Source organism: Ctenopharyngodon idella, chromosome 13 (assembly GCF_019924925.1).
Source record: "Ctenopharyngodon idella isolate HZGC_01 chromosome 13, HZGC01, whole genome shotgun sequence".
Classification (NCBI taxonomy): domain Eukaryota; kingdom Metazoa; phylum Chordata; class Actinopteri; order Cypriniformes; family Xenocyprididae; genus Ctenopharyngodon; species Ctenopharyngodon idella.
The window spans coordinates 3526211-3546499 of NC_067232.1; the positions used below are offsets into that span (position 1 = coordinate 3526211).

At 36.1% G+C, this 20289-nt stretch overlaps 1 protein-coding gene across 2 annotated transcripts; it reads right to left on the reverse strand.

The window, feature by feature from the left end:
• Positions 1–736: 736 nt before the first annotated feature.
• Positions 737–9194, reverse strand: LOC127524439 (core histone macro-H2A.2). Of its 2 annotated transcripts, XM_051915910.1 has the most exons (11): positions 8889–9194; positions 8451–8569; positions 5866–5900; positions 5557–5738; positions 4382–4488; positions 3913–4101; positions 3714–3821; positions 3141–3240; positions 2372–2461; positions 1597–1771; positions 737–1420 (listed from the first exon to the last, which is right to left on the reverse strand). In XM_051915910.1, the coding sequence occupies exons 4-11, from the start codon at positions 5726–5728 to the stop codon at positions 1255–1257; spliced, it is 1107 nt and encodes a 368-aa protein (XP_051771870.1). In that variant the 5' UTR covers positions 5729–5738; positions 5866–5900; positions 8451–8569; positions 8889–9194; the 3' UTR covers positions 737–1254. The 2 variants fall into 2 exon arrangements, with proteins under 2 accessions (XP_051771870.1, XP_051771871.1); XM_051915911.1 differs by lacking the exons at positions 8451–8569; positions 8889–9194 and adding an exon at positions 8192–8386.
• Between the last annotated feature and the right edge of the window lie 11095 nt (positions 9195–20289).

A 20289-nucleotide genomic window follows, 5' to 3' on the forward strand; every position in this document is an offset into this window, starting at 1 on the left:
AATATAAGTTGTTTCTGGATATTGATCTAGGTGTTCGAGGCAGAATCCTGCCATCTGCTGGTTAGAAATTTAAATATGTGGTCTAAGGTTTTTCCAGGAAAGTGTTGTGACCACATATATCCAGCAGAGGGCCATAGACGTCCATTCATTTTTTTTATGGATGTGACAAACACTGCTGTTCAATCTTTTGATATGTATTTTGCAAATTTATTGATTTAAACATAATAAAATACATTAAAATCTGTATTTTTGTGAAAGGTTAGAATTTTGTTGTTGTTTGAGGTGTTGTGAAAATTGTTTTTGCAATAATGCCATATACATTTTCAAAAATATAACTAAAATGCCTCTAAAAATAATTGACTCAGAGTGTATTGAAAAATATTTAACTCAATAAACCAAATGTAAAAAATGATTAACTTTAGAATAAGAAATTATAAAAAAAAAAAAAAAAAAAAAAAAAAAGTACATTAAACCAATAGCAATAAGCAAAAATGGACAGGAGTTGTGTTTGGTCTCACCCCTTCATATCTGAGAGGTGTCAGTCAATAAATAGGAAAACAAAGTAACTTGAATTGCTTATTTGGAAAAAATAATTTAGATATTAAAACATTTAAAAGTAATGCATTACTAGTTACTTTGGGAAAAGTAATCTGATTGCGTTACCCCCCAACACTGGTTGTGACAATAGTTTTGGGCAAACTTTTGCATTTAGTTGCATATAAATGGAAGCTCATCCTGTGGTGTAAAACATTTTTTTTATTTCAAAGCAGAACAAGAAACACTTTTTTTTTTTTTTGATAAACCAAAACTGTCAGAAACCACACATGATATCTAGCCAAAAAACAACGGTCAAAAGTTCAACTCTGAACATGGAATGTAAAAACAAGTTCAGTCTAAGGATAAAAATGGCAAACAATGAAGATTAAGTTGATCTAGTCTAAATGAATGTTTTTTCTTTAAAAGAGAACAGTGAAACATAAATGTGTACAGTACATCACTCACAAATATCCTTGTTTAAACACCTTCAAATAATCTGCTGTCAAAAACATATACCTACAACATCTTTCACCAAGCTGCACTACACTCCACTTAGAATGCTCTTACTAGCCTGGATGCACTCTCTGCTAAAGCTCATGTTCAACTCATTTTACCTTCCCTCAATGTCGAGGCCGACAAAACCAGTCAAAGCAAAGCTAAAACAGAGCTGCATCGAGGCCGTTACACTTTCAAAGAAATCAAACCCACGACTGAACATCACTTGGTGTCCATCTTGGCCATCTCCTGCAGGTATATCCCAATGCTCTCACTGTCAAACAGAACAAAGTAAATGTTCTTCAGAGAGGATGTAGTTGCTGAGACAAAATGGTTTGAAATGGCCTTCAGTATTAGCTGGGCTGCTGTCTGCTTTGGAAAACCATTTCTGCGGGAACAAAAATAAAAAAGGGTGTCATAACCGCATTGAAACACAACCACGCAATAAATGAGCTTGAAATCTAGTTAACTGCTGATCTGAAAGCTACAACACCCGTCCTCTTGTAGATGCGTTTGGTTTTGTAGAGTTTAGGTCATTTTAAACCCCATGATTCTGATGCTCACCGTCCAGCAGGTAGTGAAGGGAAGGCCACCGATTTGAGCTTTTTCTCCTCGGCAGCAGACAAACAGTTCTTGACTGTTTTCTCGAGCTGATCTTCGCACTTCTCTGAACCCCACTGAGGGACGTGACAATGGATGATGAAACGTGCTGCCATCCCATTGGCTTGACTCACAGCCACTGCAAAGCAGAGGGAGTAAGAAATACTTCAGTCACAACACCAAAAAATGTGAACACAGAAATGTGTTTTTTTTTTTTTTTTTTTTACTTCAATACCCTACAGTGGATTTCTTTCCTCTTTCTTGTTTTACTTTTAAAGTTCCCACATTTTTTGACTAAAGACTCAAAGGATTGAGGAAAATAATTTTTTGGGGCTAATTTTCTTTGCATAGTACTTCAAAAAGACCCTCAACAGACAAAACCAATGTTGCACGTTGGCTCGCTAACAAGTTTTACTTTACCCGAGCACTAACAAGTGGTATTATCTAGCCCATTAAATATTTTAGTACTACAGAAAGACTTTTTTAGATTGTGCTCATTTCCTTTTAGATTGTACTTTTCCAGGCCTGTAAATGATCATTGTAATATTCCTGATATTTCCAGGTTTTCCATGACGGCTGTACTATTTTTTTTATTAAAATATTTAACAAGGTCATTTCCTGCCCCTTTGAACATTTCTACAACACACACTAATTTGAGTCTGCTTTCTGTCTGCTTGTGTCAGGCAGTGTGTGTGTGTGTGTGTGTGTGTGTGTGTGTGTGTGTGTGTGTGAGTTCAACCTGATGCGACTTCCAAAGGGCCTTGGCTTTTTCTCAGCTCCTTGACGGTCTCTAAGAAATCTTTTCCTCCTGCTTTCTCCAGAGCATTACCTGTATCACAGGAAAACTTAATAGCTTTTGCCAAGTTTCAAAAATAGTTCTCTTACAATTTTATATTAGCTAACAACAATAGCTATGTTTCCATCCACCTATTTTTGGATAATCGCATTTAAACCCTGGAAGGAAACAGCAAGAAAACTTGTGCGCTCAATAGAGGCGGATCCAATAAAAAGAAATGCGCATAAACAACAATGGAAACACATTTACCAAATAAATCCCTTGATGTGCAACAAAAAAAACTCACGAGACTTTGCCTCAACAAAGAATGTGACTGGATAAATGGACTAACGAGCGGACCAATTGCATCACACAGCATCTCAAATGTTGGTTTGGCCATTCTGAAATGCCTGAGCCAAAGTCTGCCATCAGAATGATTTAGCATTATGACCTTCCAGAAGTGTCTGACACGATTGCGTTCCCAAACACCAGGCATCCGAACGCAAGATCACAGTACGGCATTCATTGAAACACAAGTCATTTATGAAGTAGGAAAATAGAGCCACAGTGGCTTCCCTGATTGCAGCCACTTCCATTTTTATTACAGATATTTTGTGTCAATTTCCCAAGAAGTGACGATTTTGTTCTCTTGAACACATGGAATTGGAAATGGTTGAATTCGCAACTTTAAATGGAAACATAGCTAATGTTAATAATCTTGTAGTGTACTGACCAATTCCTTCTTTCAGATCAATCTCTGCGTTTGTGGGATTGATGATTCCCTCCACTTTGATCGTTCCGATTTTGCTGATTTCACTTTCTGTAAGGGACAGCTGATAAAGAAACCAGAGTTAACTCCTTATGGCATAAATCACCAGGGTATTACCACCAATATCTACAGAAATGTATTCACAATGCATGATTTTACTGCCGATATAAAATTAATCAAAAATATTGTGATTATTTTAAGTTGCTTTTTCTTTGGCCGTTAAGTTTCCGAAAGAGCATTAAGATGGATACGTTTTAAATATTTCTCTGAATTTTAGACTTTGGTTCCATGTAGTTGTCGGCCAATATATTGCCTAGGCCAATATATGTATTTGGCTTTTTTTTTTTTTTTTTTTAATTATTTGCTTTATATTGGCCATAAAAATGAAAAGTTATATATGTTAGTTATATGTAGGTATATTACTAAATGTACCTTGCATTCAAAAGTATACAACATTTATAATGTGCTCTTTAAGTGTTAAAGTAAATCTTAAAATGACAAATTCTTGATAATGTGTGATAAGCACAGCTATTCCACCTTTTGTCCAAGGAACAAGCTTTTCGCAGAGAGAATAGTAAATCCCTCTCCCGGTCCGTCTTCCACTGTTGTGTTGGCATCTGCTTCTTTGTCATTCTCTGTGCTTTTCTGCATAAAGAACCATTTGTTGTATTCTCACAGACAAACATAGTACCAGAGCAACATATGTATGTCCTCAATCACCTGATGCTGTACTTACTTTGGGTTTGCGGCCTGGTTTTCCTTTGCTCTTTTTGCTGGGTTTCTTGATGGGTTTCCGGTTCGCCCTCTTCTCCGGAACGGTCACCTGAGTCTCCACCTTCACCTTGCCGCCTCTCTTCTTGGAGAGCAGCTCAGGATGGATGCGAGGCAGAACGCCACCATTTGATATGGTCACCCCTCTGAGCAACTATTCAATAATACATAAAAACAATGGCATTGCTATTATTATTAACGATTATTAGAAATATTAGAACAAAAGTCAAAATTCTGATTTAAAACATTAGTTTTAATGCTTAGCTACTCAAACAATGTGGCAAATTCATTGCTTTTAATGCTCTACCACCATGGTAGACTACAGCAAAAAAAAAAAAAAAAAAAAAAAAAAAAAAACAGTACTTTGAGTTGTTTTTGACTGCTAAACATTAACCCTAACCGACCTCAATCTATTTTAACATGTAATTCATTACCTGGTTGAGTTCTTCATCATTGGCCACTGCCAGCTTGATGTGTCGTGGAGTGATTCTCCCCTTCTTGTTGTCTCTTGCTGCATTACCAGCTAACTCCAAAATCTCAGCTACAAAAACATCAGAGCAACAGATCACAAATCACATGATTCTCAAATCAGCAATAATGGCCAGACTGTTATACACTGGCGGTCAAAAGTTTGGAATAATTCCAATTTTTTTAAATATATATATTTTTGAAAGAAGTCTCTTCTGCTCACCAAGACTGCATTTAATTGATCATAAATACAGTAAAAACAGTAATACTGTGAAATATATTGTTACAATTTATTTAAATAACATTTCTATTTGAATATATATATATATTTTAAAATTTAATGTATACCTTTGATTGCAAATCTGAATTTTCAGAATCATTACTCCAGACTTCAGTTACACATGGTCCTTCAGAAATCATTCTAATATGTGATTTGCTACTCTATTATTGGTGCTCAATTATTAATAATGGTTCTTATGGTAATCAAAGTTGAAAACTTTTGCTGCTTAAAATTTTTGTGGAAACTACTTTTTTCAGTATACTTTGATAAATACAAACTTCAAAAGAACAGCATTTATTTAAAATAAAAATCATTTGTATAAATCTTTACTCACTTGAATCAATTTAATGTGTCCTTGTTGAATAAAAGTATTAATTTCTATTCTTTAAAAAAGATCTTACCCCAAACTTTTAAATAGTATTGTATCACAGTTTCCACAAAAATAACAGTTTTCAACATAGATATAATAATAATAAAAATGTATATTCAGCAGCAAATCAGCATATTAGAATAATTTCTGAAGGATCATGTGACACTGAAGACTGGAGTAATGATGCTGAAAATTCAGCTTTGCCATCACAGGAATATATTACATTTTAAAATATATTACAATAGAAAACAGATATTTTAAAATGTAATAATATTTAACAATATTACTGTTTATACTGTATTTTTTTTATCAAACAAATGCCACCTTGGTGAACATAAGAGACTTCTTTATACATTAAAGTCCCTTATGCTTCATTATAAAGGCTATTTTTTAAACTTTTGACGGCCAGTGTAATTAAATGATTCATAATGAAAATAAAAAAGATAAAAAATTTTGGTAAAGAGAATTGTGCTTGCTTTCTGGATTCCCACCTGCTAAGTACTCAATGACAGCTGCCATGTAGACGGGGGCGCCCATGCCAATGCGATACTTGTGGGTTCCTGTGCGTAAATAACGCATCATCCTCCCGACAGGAAAAATGACTCCTGCTCGGGCAGAACGAGACAGCTTGGTGATCTTTTTCTTTCCTCCTCTGGCTGACATCCTGCCTTTGCTGTGGTTAAGAAAAAAAAAAAAAAAAATCAAACATTTCTTCCATAATCATCTTTTGATCAAGGTAACAATCAATTCAGCAACATGTAATCAAAACATCAATCATGTGAATGACAGAGCAGACCCACCTCCTCTTGACTCACAGTGCCACTGGATGGAGTACCTACAGATGAATCAAGACAAAATGATTCATTCATTAACATCTCTGAATGTGACTGAGCTCAACAGTTTCCATCTGCTTCAGATAATGATGACAGACACTCTCTTATCCATGTTAATGACTAAATTAGAACAAGAATAAAGCTAATACAAACACACGTTGAAAAGTTACAGCTTGGGTTTCTTTTGTCTGTTGAACACAAAAGAAGACATTTTGAAGAATGTGTGCAACCAAATAGTTGCTGGTCCCCACTGACTTCCATAGTATGAAAAAAAAAAAAAAAAAAAACCCACTATGGAAGTCAATGGGGACCAGAAACTGTTTGGTTACCAACATTCTTCAAAATATCTTTTTTTTTTTGTTCAACAGAAGAAAGAAACTCATACAGGTTTAGAACATTTTGAGGGTGAGTAAAAGATGACAGAATTTTAATTTTTGGGTGAACTATCCCTTCAAAGGGACCGTTGCAGGAGACTTTTCACTGATAAGCATATGAACAAAAAAATAAATTTTGGTTAACTCCGATCTGCAAATTTGATAGTGATCTAAATGTGATCTAAACGTCTTGGCTGAATAAAAAAAAAAAAAAAAAACATGCATGAAAGCTGTCCATTGGTTCGGGAAAGTGGAGATGGTATATTTCCACGTTTAAATTATTTGTTGTATGTATTATGTATTAAAACCCGAAGCCTTGGGGTGACGTTATATCCTGTTCATTGCTATATCTTAAGAAAATTTGCATGCCTCATCCAGTCATTAAGGTTTGACTCAGTAAAAAGGTAATTGGTGCCATTTTTTTAAGGCCAAAGTATACTAAAAATTTGATGTGAATATTTAGCGTATGCCTACAGCCGAACGCATTGCCTTTCAAAGTGTATTTCATTTGATCGCGTGCACAAACACAGGTGCTCGACAAATGCTCAGTGGAAAGATTCATTCTTGTTCAGTGTCTTCTCTCCAGAAGTTATGAACATCAAAAATGACCGTACTCATTTAAACTAGAGTCGTGTGCATCTTTTAACACGCTCAAGCGTTTGTCAACACGCACGTCTATTGATGTTGCATCTACGTTAGTTAATTTTTGTCTCTTCTTTTTTTTTGTCTTTGAAACAACAGCGTGGGCAGTATGGCCACTTTGTGAACAAACGAATTAGAGCAAAAAAAAAAATTCAAGGTTTATGCACATTTAGAAAAATTTGACTGCACGTGTACAGTATGCACGTAGTGCATTGATGACGAAATCTGTACATAGACCCTAGTGTACACAGAAAAAATGAAGTACACTTTGAGCAGGCTTTAGGCATGTTATGCATACCCTATTGTGTATGTAAAAAACAATATATACTTTGTGCTTTACTGTACTATTATTGTAAGCATAAAATGTTGGAAGGCTAAAAGCACCCAAGTTCCCAGTTAAAAACATCAACGAACAGGTAAGGAATACAAAAAGACTTATTACGTACATGGCTTACATTAAATAGAAAAAGACATTAGTTAGTTATGTAGTCAGTATAAACTGTAACTTGGATTCCTGATCATTAATAATATATAAATTTATACTGTTGCTATTTGTCTTGCTGCTAGGCAGATTTAAGACCAAAATCAATATTTCATGTCATATTTATTTGGTAAGTTTCCGTGTAATAAGCAGGATAATGAATATCTTGATGGTCTTTACTGAAAAAATAAACAATGCTATTTATTTATTTTATTTTTTTGTGAAATGTTCTTGAACATGTTCTTCACAAGTTTCGTAATATTCGCCCACATTCTATCTATAATCTATCTATAATAAGGTATGAAAATTACACTTTTTTTTTTTTTTTTTTTTAACAAAAATATGACCCGGGGTCTGTGAATGGCATTCAGACTGTGAAGTACCGCGTCGACAGACAAGGGCTCTCTCGGCACAGCCTGCAGCGACCCCGCACTGCCGTCCGAAATTAAAGGCGCAGCGCATGCTTTAAGATAAACAGCGAACATTTATAAACACAGAGCGCGAATCCTCCCCCCTATGAAAAGTTTCGCTACAAATACTGTATATGTAATGAAAGACCCGCCTCCTGCCAGCAACAGCCCGTTAACACCATTATATTCAGTCGGGATGCGGTACGTGATCGAGAGGCCATCGCCGAATCCGCGATTCAAAACGTATGATCAAAGGCCTCGCCTTCACTTCACTGTTTGTCTATCAAATGCACACAAATCCGCACAGGTTTGTTTTCAAAACACATTAGGTCGTGCACAAATACATATTCTTGGTTTTTAACCCCGCTCCTCCCACATCAACTCACCCCCATTTTGTTTTTACCTCGTTGCATTTACATAGGGTAAAAAACATACATCGCAAGCGAGTGATGCGTTTCGACGCGACGCGACTGGAACGTTGTTATTGTAATCATCGCATCTGCAAGCGAGCTGCGTTCAGCTTCGTTTTCATAATGCGAACGCTGTCGTATCGTCGCGCGCGTCGTGTACAGTGTGCTGCTCGAGCTGCATTCGCATGCATCGCATCGCGCGCTTATCAACCCAATATCTCGTGCCAATATTTACCTGTTTGTTCTCTACAAATGCGTCATGTACGAAATATATCTGTCCTCTGACAGGCGCAAATAAGGAGGAGTTCCTGGTATTCCTATTCCCTGTCCTTGTGTGCTGAGCCTCTGCTGTTCCTTAAAAAAAAAAAAAAAAAAATTGAGAGGGAGAGAGAGACCGCGAAAAACTACAGCAGCCAGTACCACCGTACTGTCGATGGAGGCAGGCTTTAGGCTACTGCTGCTGCTTCTCATTTAAAATACATTACATTCAAGATATGAAATACAGTAGAGCACACCCAATGCAATCCATGCGAAAAGCATAAGCAAATAAGGGACATTATGTGGATATAATGCATTATCAAGCCATCATTTCTCCTCTAAGAGGCGGTTGAGAGCAGCATGCAAAAATAATCCGTCACAGACAGCTGCAGGTGTCTGGGAGATTGATACTTACTGTAAAAAAAAATCTGTCTCTTCACCTGATCTCTACTCGAGTGAGTGGTGATCTTCATTCGTTTTCACATGAATAGACTCTCTCCTGGCGCCTAATGAACTCAATCTGATTTTTGAACCTTACGCAGACACGACACTAAGCCTATAGTGCACACGAATGCGTTCCCTTGAGTGCACTTAAAAAGCAAACCTCCTCATTGTCAGTTAGGATTACTATTTATCTCTTCGCTTTTATGTATGAATCTCTGGTTAATGCAAAATCTAAAATGCATTGAAAGGCTCGAATAAATGGCCTGTTTCAATAGCGTTTAGTGTCTGCGAAATCTGTGCTAGACTAAACTGGTTCCACAGAGGGCACTATTAGATCAGAATTCAAATGTACTTGTTTGATTGTTGTGCTCCGGTAGGGGGCGGAATTGGGTTATATTTTCTCAGACAAGGACAGTCGTGTTTAGGGACGAACTCTATTGAAATATTAGGTCCCACTTTATATTAGGTGGCCTTAACTACTATGTACTTACATCAGACAATAAGTACAATGTAGTTATTGTGTTCATATTGTGTTGAAAAACACGTGCTGCTACTGAGGTGGGATATGGGTAAGGTGTTAGGGACAGGTTTGGTGGTATGGGTAGGTTTAAGGGTGGGTTAAGGATGTATTTACATGCAGGTTGTACAATGTAAAAACATGTATTTACACAATAAGTGCATTGTATCAAATGATTCATTTAAATGTTAGTACGTAAAGACACCTAATATAAAGTGGGACCAATATTCACCTAATATAAAGTGGGACCAAATATTATTTAAATGTACATTTTAAGCATGCACATTGTTTAAAATATGTGTTACTTATTAAACGGGTTAAAAAAAACAAGTTACACATGGCAGGACTTCCACTTTAATTGCCAAACATTTAATGGTTTTATGTTTTTACCCAGAATATCCCTTACTGCAGTTTTTTTTTGTTTGTTTTTTATCTATTAGATGCCACAGACCCCAATTATGATCCTCCTCATGTGAGGGACCCATCCTAAAATTAAAAAGGCAGCTATATATATTTGTTTAAAGACCCAGTTTGTACTGTGAAAGATTAACTGTGAAATATTTTTGGTTTAAATAATCAGTTTACAAGTTATTAGGTTTACTTACTAAATTACTATACTCTTATATGTATTATTTATTTATTTTATTCATTTTTTTATTATTCTAATTATTTTTTTAGTTTAATCAATGTATATTATTTATTTTAATCCTTTTTTTATTTATTTTTATCTACATTTTTTTATATATTTTAAAAATTATTTCTTTATTTTTTTCACTGTTTTTCTTTAAACATTTTCACAGACCCCTAGCACTGGCTCCCTGCCTTAAAGTCGGCATGAAACGGAAGCTGTGATTGTCTTTTCTTCCTTATTGCAATGTATGTTCCTCTCAAACAAGAAAAAATGAAGGATGGGACTCATGACAGGTCGCACCAGTAAACACGTCATCGGAGAAGAGATGTCGCTGCTAGAAGGAGGAAAAGTTATTTCAATTAAAGACTATGAAGGCACATGAATTTAAAAAAAAAAAGATACTGCAATATTCCATTAAAAATAGTAATTGTCGATTTTGATTTCATGGTGACTTTAAGGTGCGTCACATTAGCGTAATTTCAGCGAAATTGCACAGACAAAAAGGTCTGTTGTCTATCAATAGTGTAATCAATTTCAAACCAAGCAACTTTCTGTAGGTTACTGCGTCGAATTCTGACAAAACTGAACATGAGTGAAATCTGTGAGGCGAAATCTTTACCTTTTGTGTGTATTGTCCAAGGTTTTATTACTTGATGATGATCAGTACAACGATGGGCGTGGAATATGTATTGATGTGAAACTGCCTTCAATATCAGACAGATACAATAGTGAGCAACATGTTTATATATCAAAAAGGGGAAAAAACTTTTTTTTTTATTTTAAATATCTAGATGTGTTTTTTTATTTTTTTATTTTACCTGTATTTAAATCCGCAAAATACCATCTGCAGCAGGGTATTCCAGAAAGCAGGATTAAAGGATTAGTTCACCTCACAATTAAAATTTCCTGATAATTTACTCACCCCCATGTCATCCAAGATGTTCATGTCTTTCTTTCCTCAGTCGAAAAGAAATTAAGTTTTTTGCGGAAAACATTCCAGGATTTTCCTCCATATAGTGGACTTTAAGGTACAAATGCAGCTTCAGAGGCCTCTATGCGATCCCAGCCGAGGAATAAGGATCTTGTCTAGCGAAACGATCGGTCATTTTCTAAAAAAAAAAGAAGAAAAATTTATATACATTTGCGCTGCGCCATGCATTACGTAATCACGTTAGAAAGATCACGCGTGACGTAGGCGGAAGTAACGATCCAGAGCAGTGCAAGACAAGCATGTGTGGTTAAAAAGTAGGGCTGGGACAATACATCGATTCGCGATACAAAGAATCTGGAGCGATTGTGATTTTTTTTTTTTGATGAATCTCGAATCGATTCTGAGCTTAGTTTTTAACAGCAGATGGCGCTACATGCTTTAGAAACAGCCGTACTCTGCTTGCTTCCAGTTCTTTTACACACACCACTTAAACCTAAAATAATCATTCATAAAATTCAAAAAGGTTGAAGCGAATTACAAGGGTGTTCGCAGGGGGTCGAATCTCGCGTCATAAAAGCATTTTGAGACGAGATGCAAGTATATTTCACCACTTACATAACTCAGCCGAACCCACGATCACTGTCCAGCATTCTTCTTCCTGAGCATTTGAGTGTGCGGTTAAGAACTAGCCTAGAGCGCCATCTGCTGGTAAAACTAAGCTCAGAATCGATTCGAGAGAGGAAATATCAGGATCGATTCAGATTCATTGTATCGAGAATCGATGTGTTGTCCCAGCCCTATTAAAAGTGTGTGTGTGTGTGTGTGTGTGTATATATATATACTGTAATATATATATATATATATATATTTTTTTTTTTTTTTTTTTTTTAGAAAATGACCAATCGTTTCACTAGGCAAGACCCTTATCCCTCGTCTGGGATCGTGTAGAGCCCTTTGAAGCTGCAATGAAACTGCAATTTGGACCTTCAACCTGTTGTACCCTGGTGAAGTCCACTATATGGAGAAAAATCCTGGAATGTTTTCCTCAAAAACCTTAATTTCTGTTTAACTGAAGAAGGAAAGACATAAACATCTTGAATGACATACTTATTACATACTTATTGTATATAAACCCCAAACTTTTGATTGAACAAAACCTTTCTCTATGAAGAAGCAGTCCACACTTCTTCTTTATTTTTTGTTTAAAATGTCCCTTTTTCATTGGAACTCTTTAGTTATGTTCAAACAATATGAATGTGTGTACTTATTCATTTATTTTTATTATTTATTGAGTTTTGTGAATATTAATTACACATTGATGAGATTCTTGTTTGTGTGTTTATTTGTTTTTTTTTTGTTTTTTTTATTCATTCATTAATACATAATCAAAAATAGACTTTTTTTTACAGTGCTTCTTTAAAAGAGGTCAACAGGATTTTGTGTGAAATTGCTTATGAACAAATACAAACTATGCACAGAAATGTATATTTTATCTGTTTTAAAGTCATCTGTGTTAAAAGTTTAGATGGTAAGTGACAGCAAAAATGTCAAAATCTAGTTCTGATTCATTAATAAAGTCCGGCCACTACCACTGTAGGACCCAGTTATGTGAATAAAGAAGACAGTTCTTTGAATAAAACTGAGTCTGCAATACCCATTGTGTAGCAGATTCCTTACGCTACCATAGTGAGACTTTAAAAATGATTTCCCCAGCCCTGCATGCTCTTTTTGGGCATTTTTCAGAGATAAAGCAAGTCCAGGAGTATGCTGGGAAGAGCGACATGCGTGCTCTTAGCACAGCCAGACTAAATTATCTAAACACCTGGTTCCAGCAATCTAAACAAAGAACTGGTGATGACTGGACCTGGTCTACAGGGGCCCTCGGCTCCAGCATCTCTATAATATTGAGCTCACATAGAAGTGACATAATTATATGATTGTGCTGAAAATCGTTTTCTTTTATTTTAATAGTGCAACCTGAATGTAAATACAGACATTATGCTTATTTGTGGTGAAATCTGACTTTTCAAAATATACATCTTAAGGAATACAACATATAAATCCAACCTGCATGTGTTACATGCAAAATGAAGCTATTTTTTGTAAGATTTCCATCTGTGTTTTCTTATAGCTGTTTGGTGTCTTGACGGTGAATTAATTTTCCCTACTTGCTTATTTTAGCACTCTTCCAAGTAATACGCCACTGATATATATACCTTGTTATTCTCTCTAGATGTGTGAGCAAGTTATTTATTATGGGAACCTGTCAATTGATTTATTTTTAATGTATTGCCCATTATGCATTTATTCTTTAGATTACATTTTAAATAGAAGACTTGAGGCTTCAGTTGAGCCTGGTTTCCATACTTTCTGTAATTCATAATTATCTTTATCTATATGTAGAGTCTAAAATAAGTTGTAAAGGACATTTATGATGACATTGTTTGAAGATTTGATGTTAGCTTGTTGTCTTACTTGTTACTGTTGTCAAGTTGAGATGTTTTACCAGGTCTTGTAAGTCTCTATTAGTTTTATATTTATGCAGAAAACGTTACATTGATAGAGAGTTTAGAAAGAAAACCTGAGAATATTCAGATTTTAATCAGAATTTGGCCATATTCTGATTATGTAGAAAGCATAATCCTGATTACTGTAACCAGTTTAAGACAATATTACGGTTTCTAAAAAAGACAGCTGGCATATACCTGTATTTTTCAGAATTTTGGTTCACGTTACTAGGAATATTTTCTTGACTAATTTTGATGTGTGGTCACAGTCTTTTTATGATGTCTTCAAGACTTTAGATATCAAAACAAGTGCACAAGTTGTTTGTGAGGAGTCCTTAACAAGAACAAGCTGTCCTGCCAGTGGCATGATTAAAAAACCCACCAGCAAAATAACCCCCATCACGCAGCTCCAGCATGGCTACCTTTGCCAGGTATTTTTAGGCCTCAGACAAGTAGGCGATGGTGCGTCTCCCTCTCCCAGACCAGAATCCACAAAAAGAGAACACCCTTGGGGATGCTGTGAATAGGCCTCGTTCTGTTTAACCCATCCCTCCAAGGTCCAGTGTCATTGCAAATAAGAGAGTCCCAAGGCAGAAAGAGCTTTAAAGAGAGAGAGAAAGATAGAGAGCGTAACAGAGGAAGAGTTTCAGATTACATTCAAAAGGGGCTGTCGTGTCAAAATAAGCCTTCAGAGTGGCGACAAACCGTGGGCCACCGACCTTACCCCTTTGCCAAGCCGAACATTCCTGTCAGATATTTTTAGAGGTGGCATTTAAAGCTGGCAGAAGATCAACTCCCAGGCAATCTGCAGTATTTCCTGTTCCTGTTAAAGAGGGAGGTCTGCGACACAAATGCCCACCCAGACAGAGCCTGTCTAAAAATAGATGTTTTACTTCAATTTTATAATTATTTCAATTTCTTTTACAAACCAGCACACAAAAGAGCATTGTTGTTCATGATTGAAAGTGATTAATTGTGGTCCTCCTACTTAACCTAAGGTGAAATACACACACTAATGATCTGTGAAAAGGCTTGGCAGTTGCTTTGATCACTGTTTATGTGGATGGGGCCAGAATGACCAACACATCATCTGTCCAACTTTGCTAGTTAAAGGTAGGCAATGTGTTTCATAAACACTTTTTGTTATACTGGTTGAAACACTCTTCACATCCTGATAGCAAACAATAATAGAAATGGTCTAAATATTAAAAAATACATATATCTTCTGTGGAAGTCTCAGGACCAAAAATGTTTGTCCAATCATTGCATTCAATCACACGTAATCAGTGTGTTTGAACCTATGCAGAGTTGTAGACAGACAGTCATTGAGTGCTGCAAACAAACAGCAGCCACCTTTTACAGTCCCTTCTGAACCAAAACAACGAGCTTATGCTGCGTTCACGCCATGTCGTAATTCCTGCAATTAAGATATTGTAACCTGTGATGTTCTACTCTGCGCTGTTCACGCCCTCAGATTCGGATTTATGCATTTCTGTGGCGACACTATCAACGGCGAAATGAATCTGCAGCAGTCAGGTTTTACAGGTCAGAGTTGTATACATTCGTTATTATTATAATGTTAGGTGCTTTGAGACAAAAGGTAATTTAACGCCGTCTCTCGTGACGCTTTGCAGACTCTGCTCTGGCTGTGTGAATTCATGTGTTTTGGAGGAGGCGTGGCTTTGGAGACGCTCTGAAGGGAGGGTGGGATCTTATGATTTCAAAGCTAGCTTGCTATTGCTAGCCTGTCTGAAATTGCCTACCCTACCTTTAAGCCAAAGTGCTGTTCAGGCCAAGAGTCAGTTGAGAGGGATTTTATCTGTTGATAAAGTAATATCTGGAACTGTTGACCCATCTCTGAACACTACATAGAGTACGAACTTATTGATGTTTATAAATGGGTTTTTGTGTTTCTCCCTGACAATCAAGCATGTGTAATTACTTTACATGAAGGCTTGGTTATGTGCTTTTGTATTATTTGTAATGCGTTTGATAAATGCATTTGCAATACATTAGTCTTCAGTGTCACATGATCCTTCAGAAATCATTCTAATATGCTGATTTGCTGCTCAAGAAACATTTCTTATTATCAGTGTTGAAAACAGTTATGCTGCTTTATATTTTTGTGGAAACCGTGATACATTTTTCCTGGATTCTTTGATGAATAGGAAATGTAAAAGAACAGCATTTATTTGAAATAGTAATAGGTTTCTCTGTAAATGTCGTAACTGTCCACAAACATTTGAACAGTATGTCAGTATTCCATGTAGTTCCATTATTTCCCCTCATAGAGCACTGGATTTGAGCCATCCCTATTTCATATCTGCTCTCTGTAGAGAGCAAGCTGTCACTTATCTGACACTTAATGTTTGCTCTGCATTAAAAGAATACCCTTGACTCTGCCCACAGGGGGACATAGATCATTGGAAGTGTGTGAAATGAACAAGACAGCTTCCCTGTTAACAAGGGCAGCGGTAGTGAAATCAGCCCTAGTGTCACAGATGCTTGAATAAGTGCCTGCTTTTTTGTTGGAGCTGGGATAGACAGCATGGTGATGACAGCATGTTTCCTAAAGATAGTGTTTTCCATGACATGGGCTAATTGGCGACGAAAGGCTAAACGTAACTGGCATTATCGGATCTGAGTTTATGATCCTCGGACAAAGCTGAGAGTTTTATTGATCTCTTCCTTTACATTATGAGTAAAATTCATGCATAAATTCTTTTATTGTTTCCAAAGCGTAAAATCTATATTCAAGATTGTCTTTTCCATGACCTCACACTTACAGAGTAAGGCTGAAAAGTTTGAGTTAGTCAACGTGTGACTAGGTTTGCCAACAGTGATATAATCATAAAACCATTGGTGGCAGATGCAATTGATTAATAATTGAACAAAAACAAATTGTTACACATTCACAGTGTATGACTTGTGTATAAAAATATGACAGAATTAGGTGGTTAAATGCATTTTATCTTACCGAAATATGAATTTTAATGTCAGACTAAAGTGTCACACATATCAATTTAGCTTTTACTTTGGAAAATTATAAGACAGTAACAAATCTCTTCCTCGTGTACCACCTGATGTGCCGTTTACTATAGTAACAGCAAAAGTTGAGCACAGCATATTTGATGAGAAGAAATGTGGGTCAGGACTTGACTTTATTCATCAGGAGTTGATTAGATTGTGAAATGTGCATTACAGACCAGAATATCAGGCAAAGGGTCAAGGTTTGGTGGGTTAGCATGGTCCAATTAGCCCCTGCTGGCAGATGCCATAACTATACCATTTTGCTAGCCAAAAAACAAAAACGAAAAAACTCTGTCTCCTTGACAGATTGAGATTCTTCTTCTTCTTCTTCTTCTTCTTCTTCTTCTTCTTCTTCTTCTTCTTCTTCTTCTTCTTCTTCTTCTTCTCTCCTCCTCCTCCTCCTCCTCCTCCTCCTCCTCCTCCTCCGTCAGACACTGAAATTGCAGAGAGCCCAAACTCGGCAGGATGGTCCCAATTGTGAACCCACTCAGGCACACAGACACACACCTTTCCGTCATTAGCTGGCACTATAATAAGGCCATTTGCATTTTGGATCATAACTTTGGAACCCTAAGAACTAGAAACAATCCCCCCTGAATCTGAGTCAGGCCCTACAAAATGTATATCTCCAATTTCATTACCGTCTATAAAATTTTGTGATTTTCTTAAAAACATACTTTATCGAACTCCTCCTAGGCTGTTGGTCCGATCTTCGAAATTAGGCAGACAGCAGCTACTTACAGTGCTGGCAAAAAGTTATCAAAAGAATTTTGAATTGTCAAAGCATTGCAAAGATATAAGTTAATTAATTGGTCAGATAACACACATTTTTATGAGTTGACCTATATGTCCAAGTGTAATGAAACTTGACACACATAGACAACAGGACATTCTGAGGATGCACACCAAGTTTCGTAAATTTCTGCCAATACGGGGCACTACAAATAAAAACCATTATAACTCCACAACTGTTTGATTCATTAAGTTGAAAATTGGTGTGCATCTTCTTTGGTAGATGTCCTGACATATCCTATAATATAAATAGGATACTTCAAAAAACGTGGCCACCAGCAGCCAATCAAATTTTGGCGGTTAATAACATTGAATCTGAATGGCCCAATCATTTAAAAAAAATTATATATTTGTACATTGTGTGAAAATGAATATGTGTACTGAATTTTGTGAAAACCGACCTCAAGGTGGCGCTATGATAAGCAACTTTACATTTTAGCTAATAACTGGGCAACTTTACGTGTAATGCATTATAAAGGTATTCATAATGCACATTATAATGCATTATATCTTTTCATAAATTTAAGGCAAAATTAAAAGGTGACATTTGCAGAGTCCTTACTGAAAATGGTTGTTTTTTTGTGTTTTAATGCATTATATTTTCTAAAGGCGTAACTTGAGAACATACAATGCATCATAAGGTGCATTACAAGGCATAATTAATGCATTAAAAATACTTTAATAATGCATTATATATAAAGGCTTTAAGTGTTATACCTTCTTTTGTGATTCACAGAAGAAAGAAAGTCATACAGGCTTGGAACGACATGAGGGTGAGTGAATGACGACAGAAGTTACAGTGAACTATCCCTTTACTGTCTTAGTGGTTTGACACATAGAGGTGCAGACCCTTCTCTAACACTCACTCGATACCTGGAGGAGTGTGTCATGCAGCATATGTCAGACCTGGAGAAGGCTTTGGATCTGGCCAGCGTCCTCCTAGCTTTGCATCCATCTGGAAAACGAGTCTGGCCCATAAATCAGGGGATCCGGCGAGATACGCTATCACAGGCTGGCAACAGGACCCGCAACAGAAATGGGGGTCTATCATGAAAAAAGAGAAAAGTTATGACAGCAACATATAGAATTGCCTCCACAAATACAGATGTTTCTGGAAGCGCAGCAGCTCCTTTCCCAGCAACAGCGTTCACCATCTGCTGAATCGCTCAGTTCACCTTTTCTGTGTACCCCTGCACACCAAGCGCTTACCCAAGATAAACACTGCTATGTTGTGTGAAATGAGAGAGAAGTGAAGTAAAGTAGAACATTAGAATCTGAGCAGTGACAGGGAAGCAGAGGTTTGATTGTGTTAAATGAGTCCGGTAAAGAGGTTTAATCTTTTTTAAAGAAGTTTGTTATACCCACCATGACTGCATGTATTTTATTTTTTTATTTTATTTTTTTTAAAAAAGAAGAAAAACAGTGTTATTGTGAAATACTTTTACAATTTAAAATAACTGTTTTCTATTTGAATATATTGTAAAATGTAATTTCTTCCTGTGATGGCAAAGCTGAATTTTCAGCATCATTACTCCAGTCTTCAGTGTCACATGATCCTTCAGAAATCATACTAATATGCTGATTTGCTGCTCAAGAAACATTTTTTCTTTTTATCATGTTGAAAACAGTTGTGCTGCTTAATATTTTTGTAGAAACCATGATACATTTTTTCCAGGATTCAAGGAATACACAGTTCAAAAGAACAGCATTTATTTAAAACAGCATTATAAATGTCTTTACTGTCAGTTCTGATCAATCTAATTAATCCTTGCTTAATAAAAGCATTTATTTCTAAAAAACAGAAAGAAAAACTTACTTTTTAAATGGAAGAATATATGTAGAATGTTAGAAGATCCTTCAAAACAGAGATTCTCAACCAGTTCTCAAAAATGTACATGAGAGCATAAGGTACATATTAGTACTTTAAAAGTGCATATAGTACCTTAAATGTACATAGTAGTACTTTAAAAGTACATATTAGTACTTTTTCACTTTTGTACCTTAGAGTACTCACCCAGTGACAAGCGGCAAAACTTTTTTTCTGACAGTGTATTTCACGTCTGTTCCGATAGTGTAGTGTTGTTGTTAAATGCAAATACTAAAATGCAACTAAACATATAATTATATATTCAGTTAATTCATTTCATTTATTTGTATAGCACTTTTCACGATACATATTGTTTCAAAACAGCTTTACAGAAAATGTAGGTTTTTATATTACAATATATGGGGAGGTTGTACAAGATGTCTTCATCCTATAGGCTCATACATGCAAATATGAATACATTCTGATGCGTAATTGTAAGTACGTTTTTGTTCAGTTTTGTACAATAATCCATTTTTGTACCATAAATTTGGGCACTGAAGAAGTTGAGAATCACTGCTGCAAAACTAACAGCCCTGATAGTAGTGGTGTCATGGTACAGTGATTGTATAAGAAAATAACAGCATGGTACTTTAAAGGGTTAGTTCACCCAAAAATGAAAATGATGTCATTAATGACTCACCCTCGTGTCGTTCCACACCCGTAAGACCTTCGTTCATCTTCAGAACGCAAATTAAGATATTTTTGATAAAATCCGATGGCTTAGTGAGGCCTGCATTGACAGCAAGACAATTAACACTGTCAAATGCCCAGAAAGGTACTAAAAATATATTTAAAACAGGTCATGTGACTACAGTGGTTCAACCTTAATATTATAAAGCGACGAGAATACTTCTTGTGCGCCAAAAAAAAAACAATCAGTGTTTCGGATCGCGTATCAAACTGCCAAAGTTACGTGAACTATTGAAATTTCAAAACACTTATGATGTAACAAAGCCTCGTTTACTGAAACCATGTGACTTTGGTGCTCCGAACCACTGATTCGAAACAAAAGATTCGTAAAGATTCGAAGCAGTGTTTTGAAATCGGCCATCACTAGATATTGTTGAAAAGTCGTTATTTTGTTTTTTTGGCGCACA

Bases quoted from the DNA above. Each gene is read 5' to 3' on its own strand.
- LOC127524439 (XM_051915910.1), bottom strand. From the start codon at position 5,728: ATGTCAGCCAGAGGAGGAAAGAAAAAGATCACCAAGCTGTCTCGTTCT. The intron at 3,822-3,912 runs GTAAGTACAGCA...TTCTTTATGCAG, and splicing joins AACCAGGCCGCAAACCCAAA to AAAAGCACAGAGAATGACAA. The intron at 1,772-2,371 runs GTTGAACTCACA...TCTGCTTTGCAG, and splicing joins CCCTTTGGAAGTCGCATCAG to TGGCTGTGAGTCAAGCCAAT.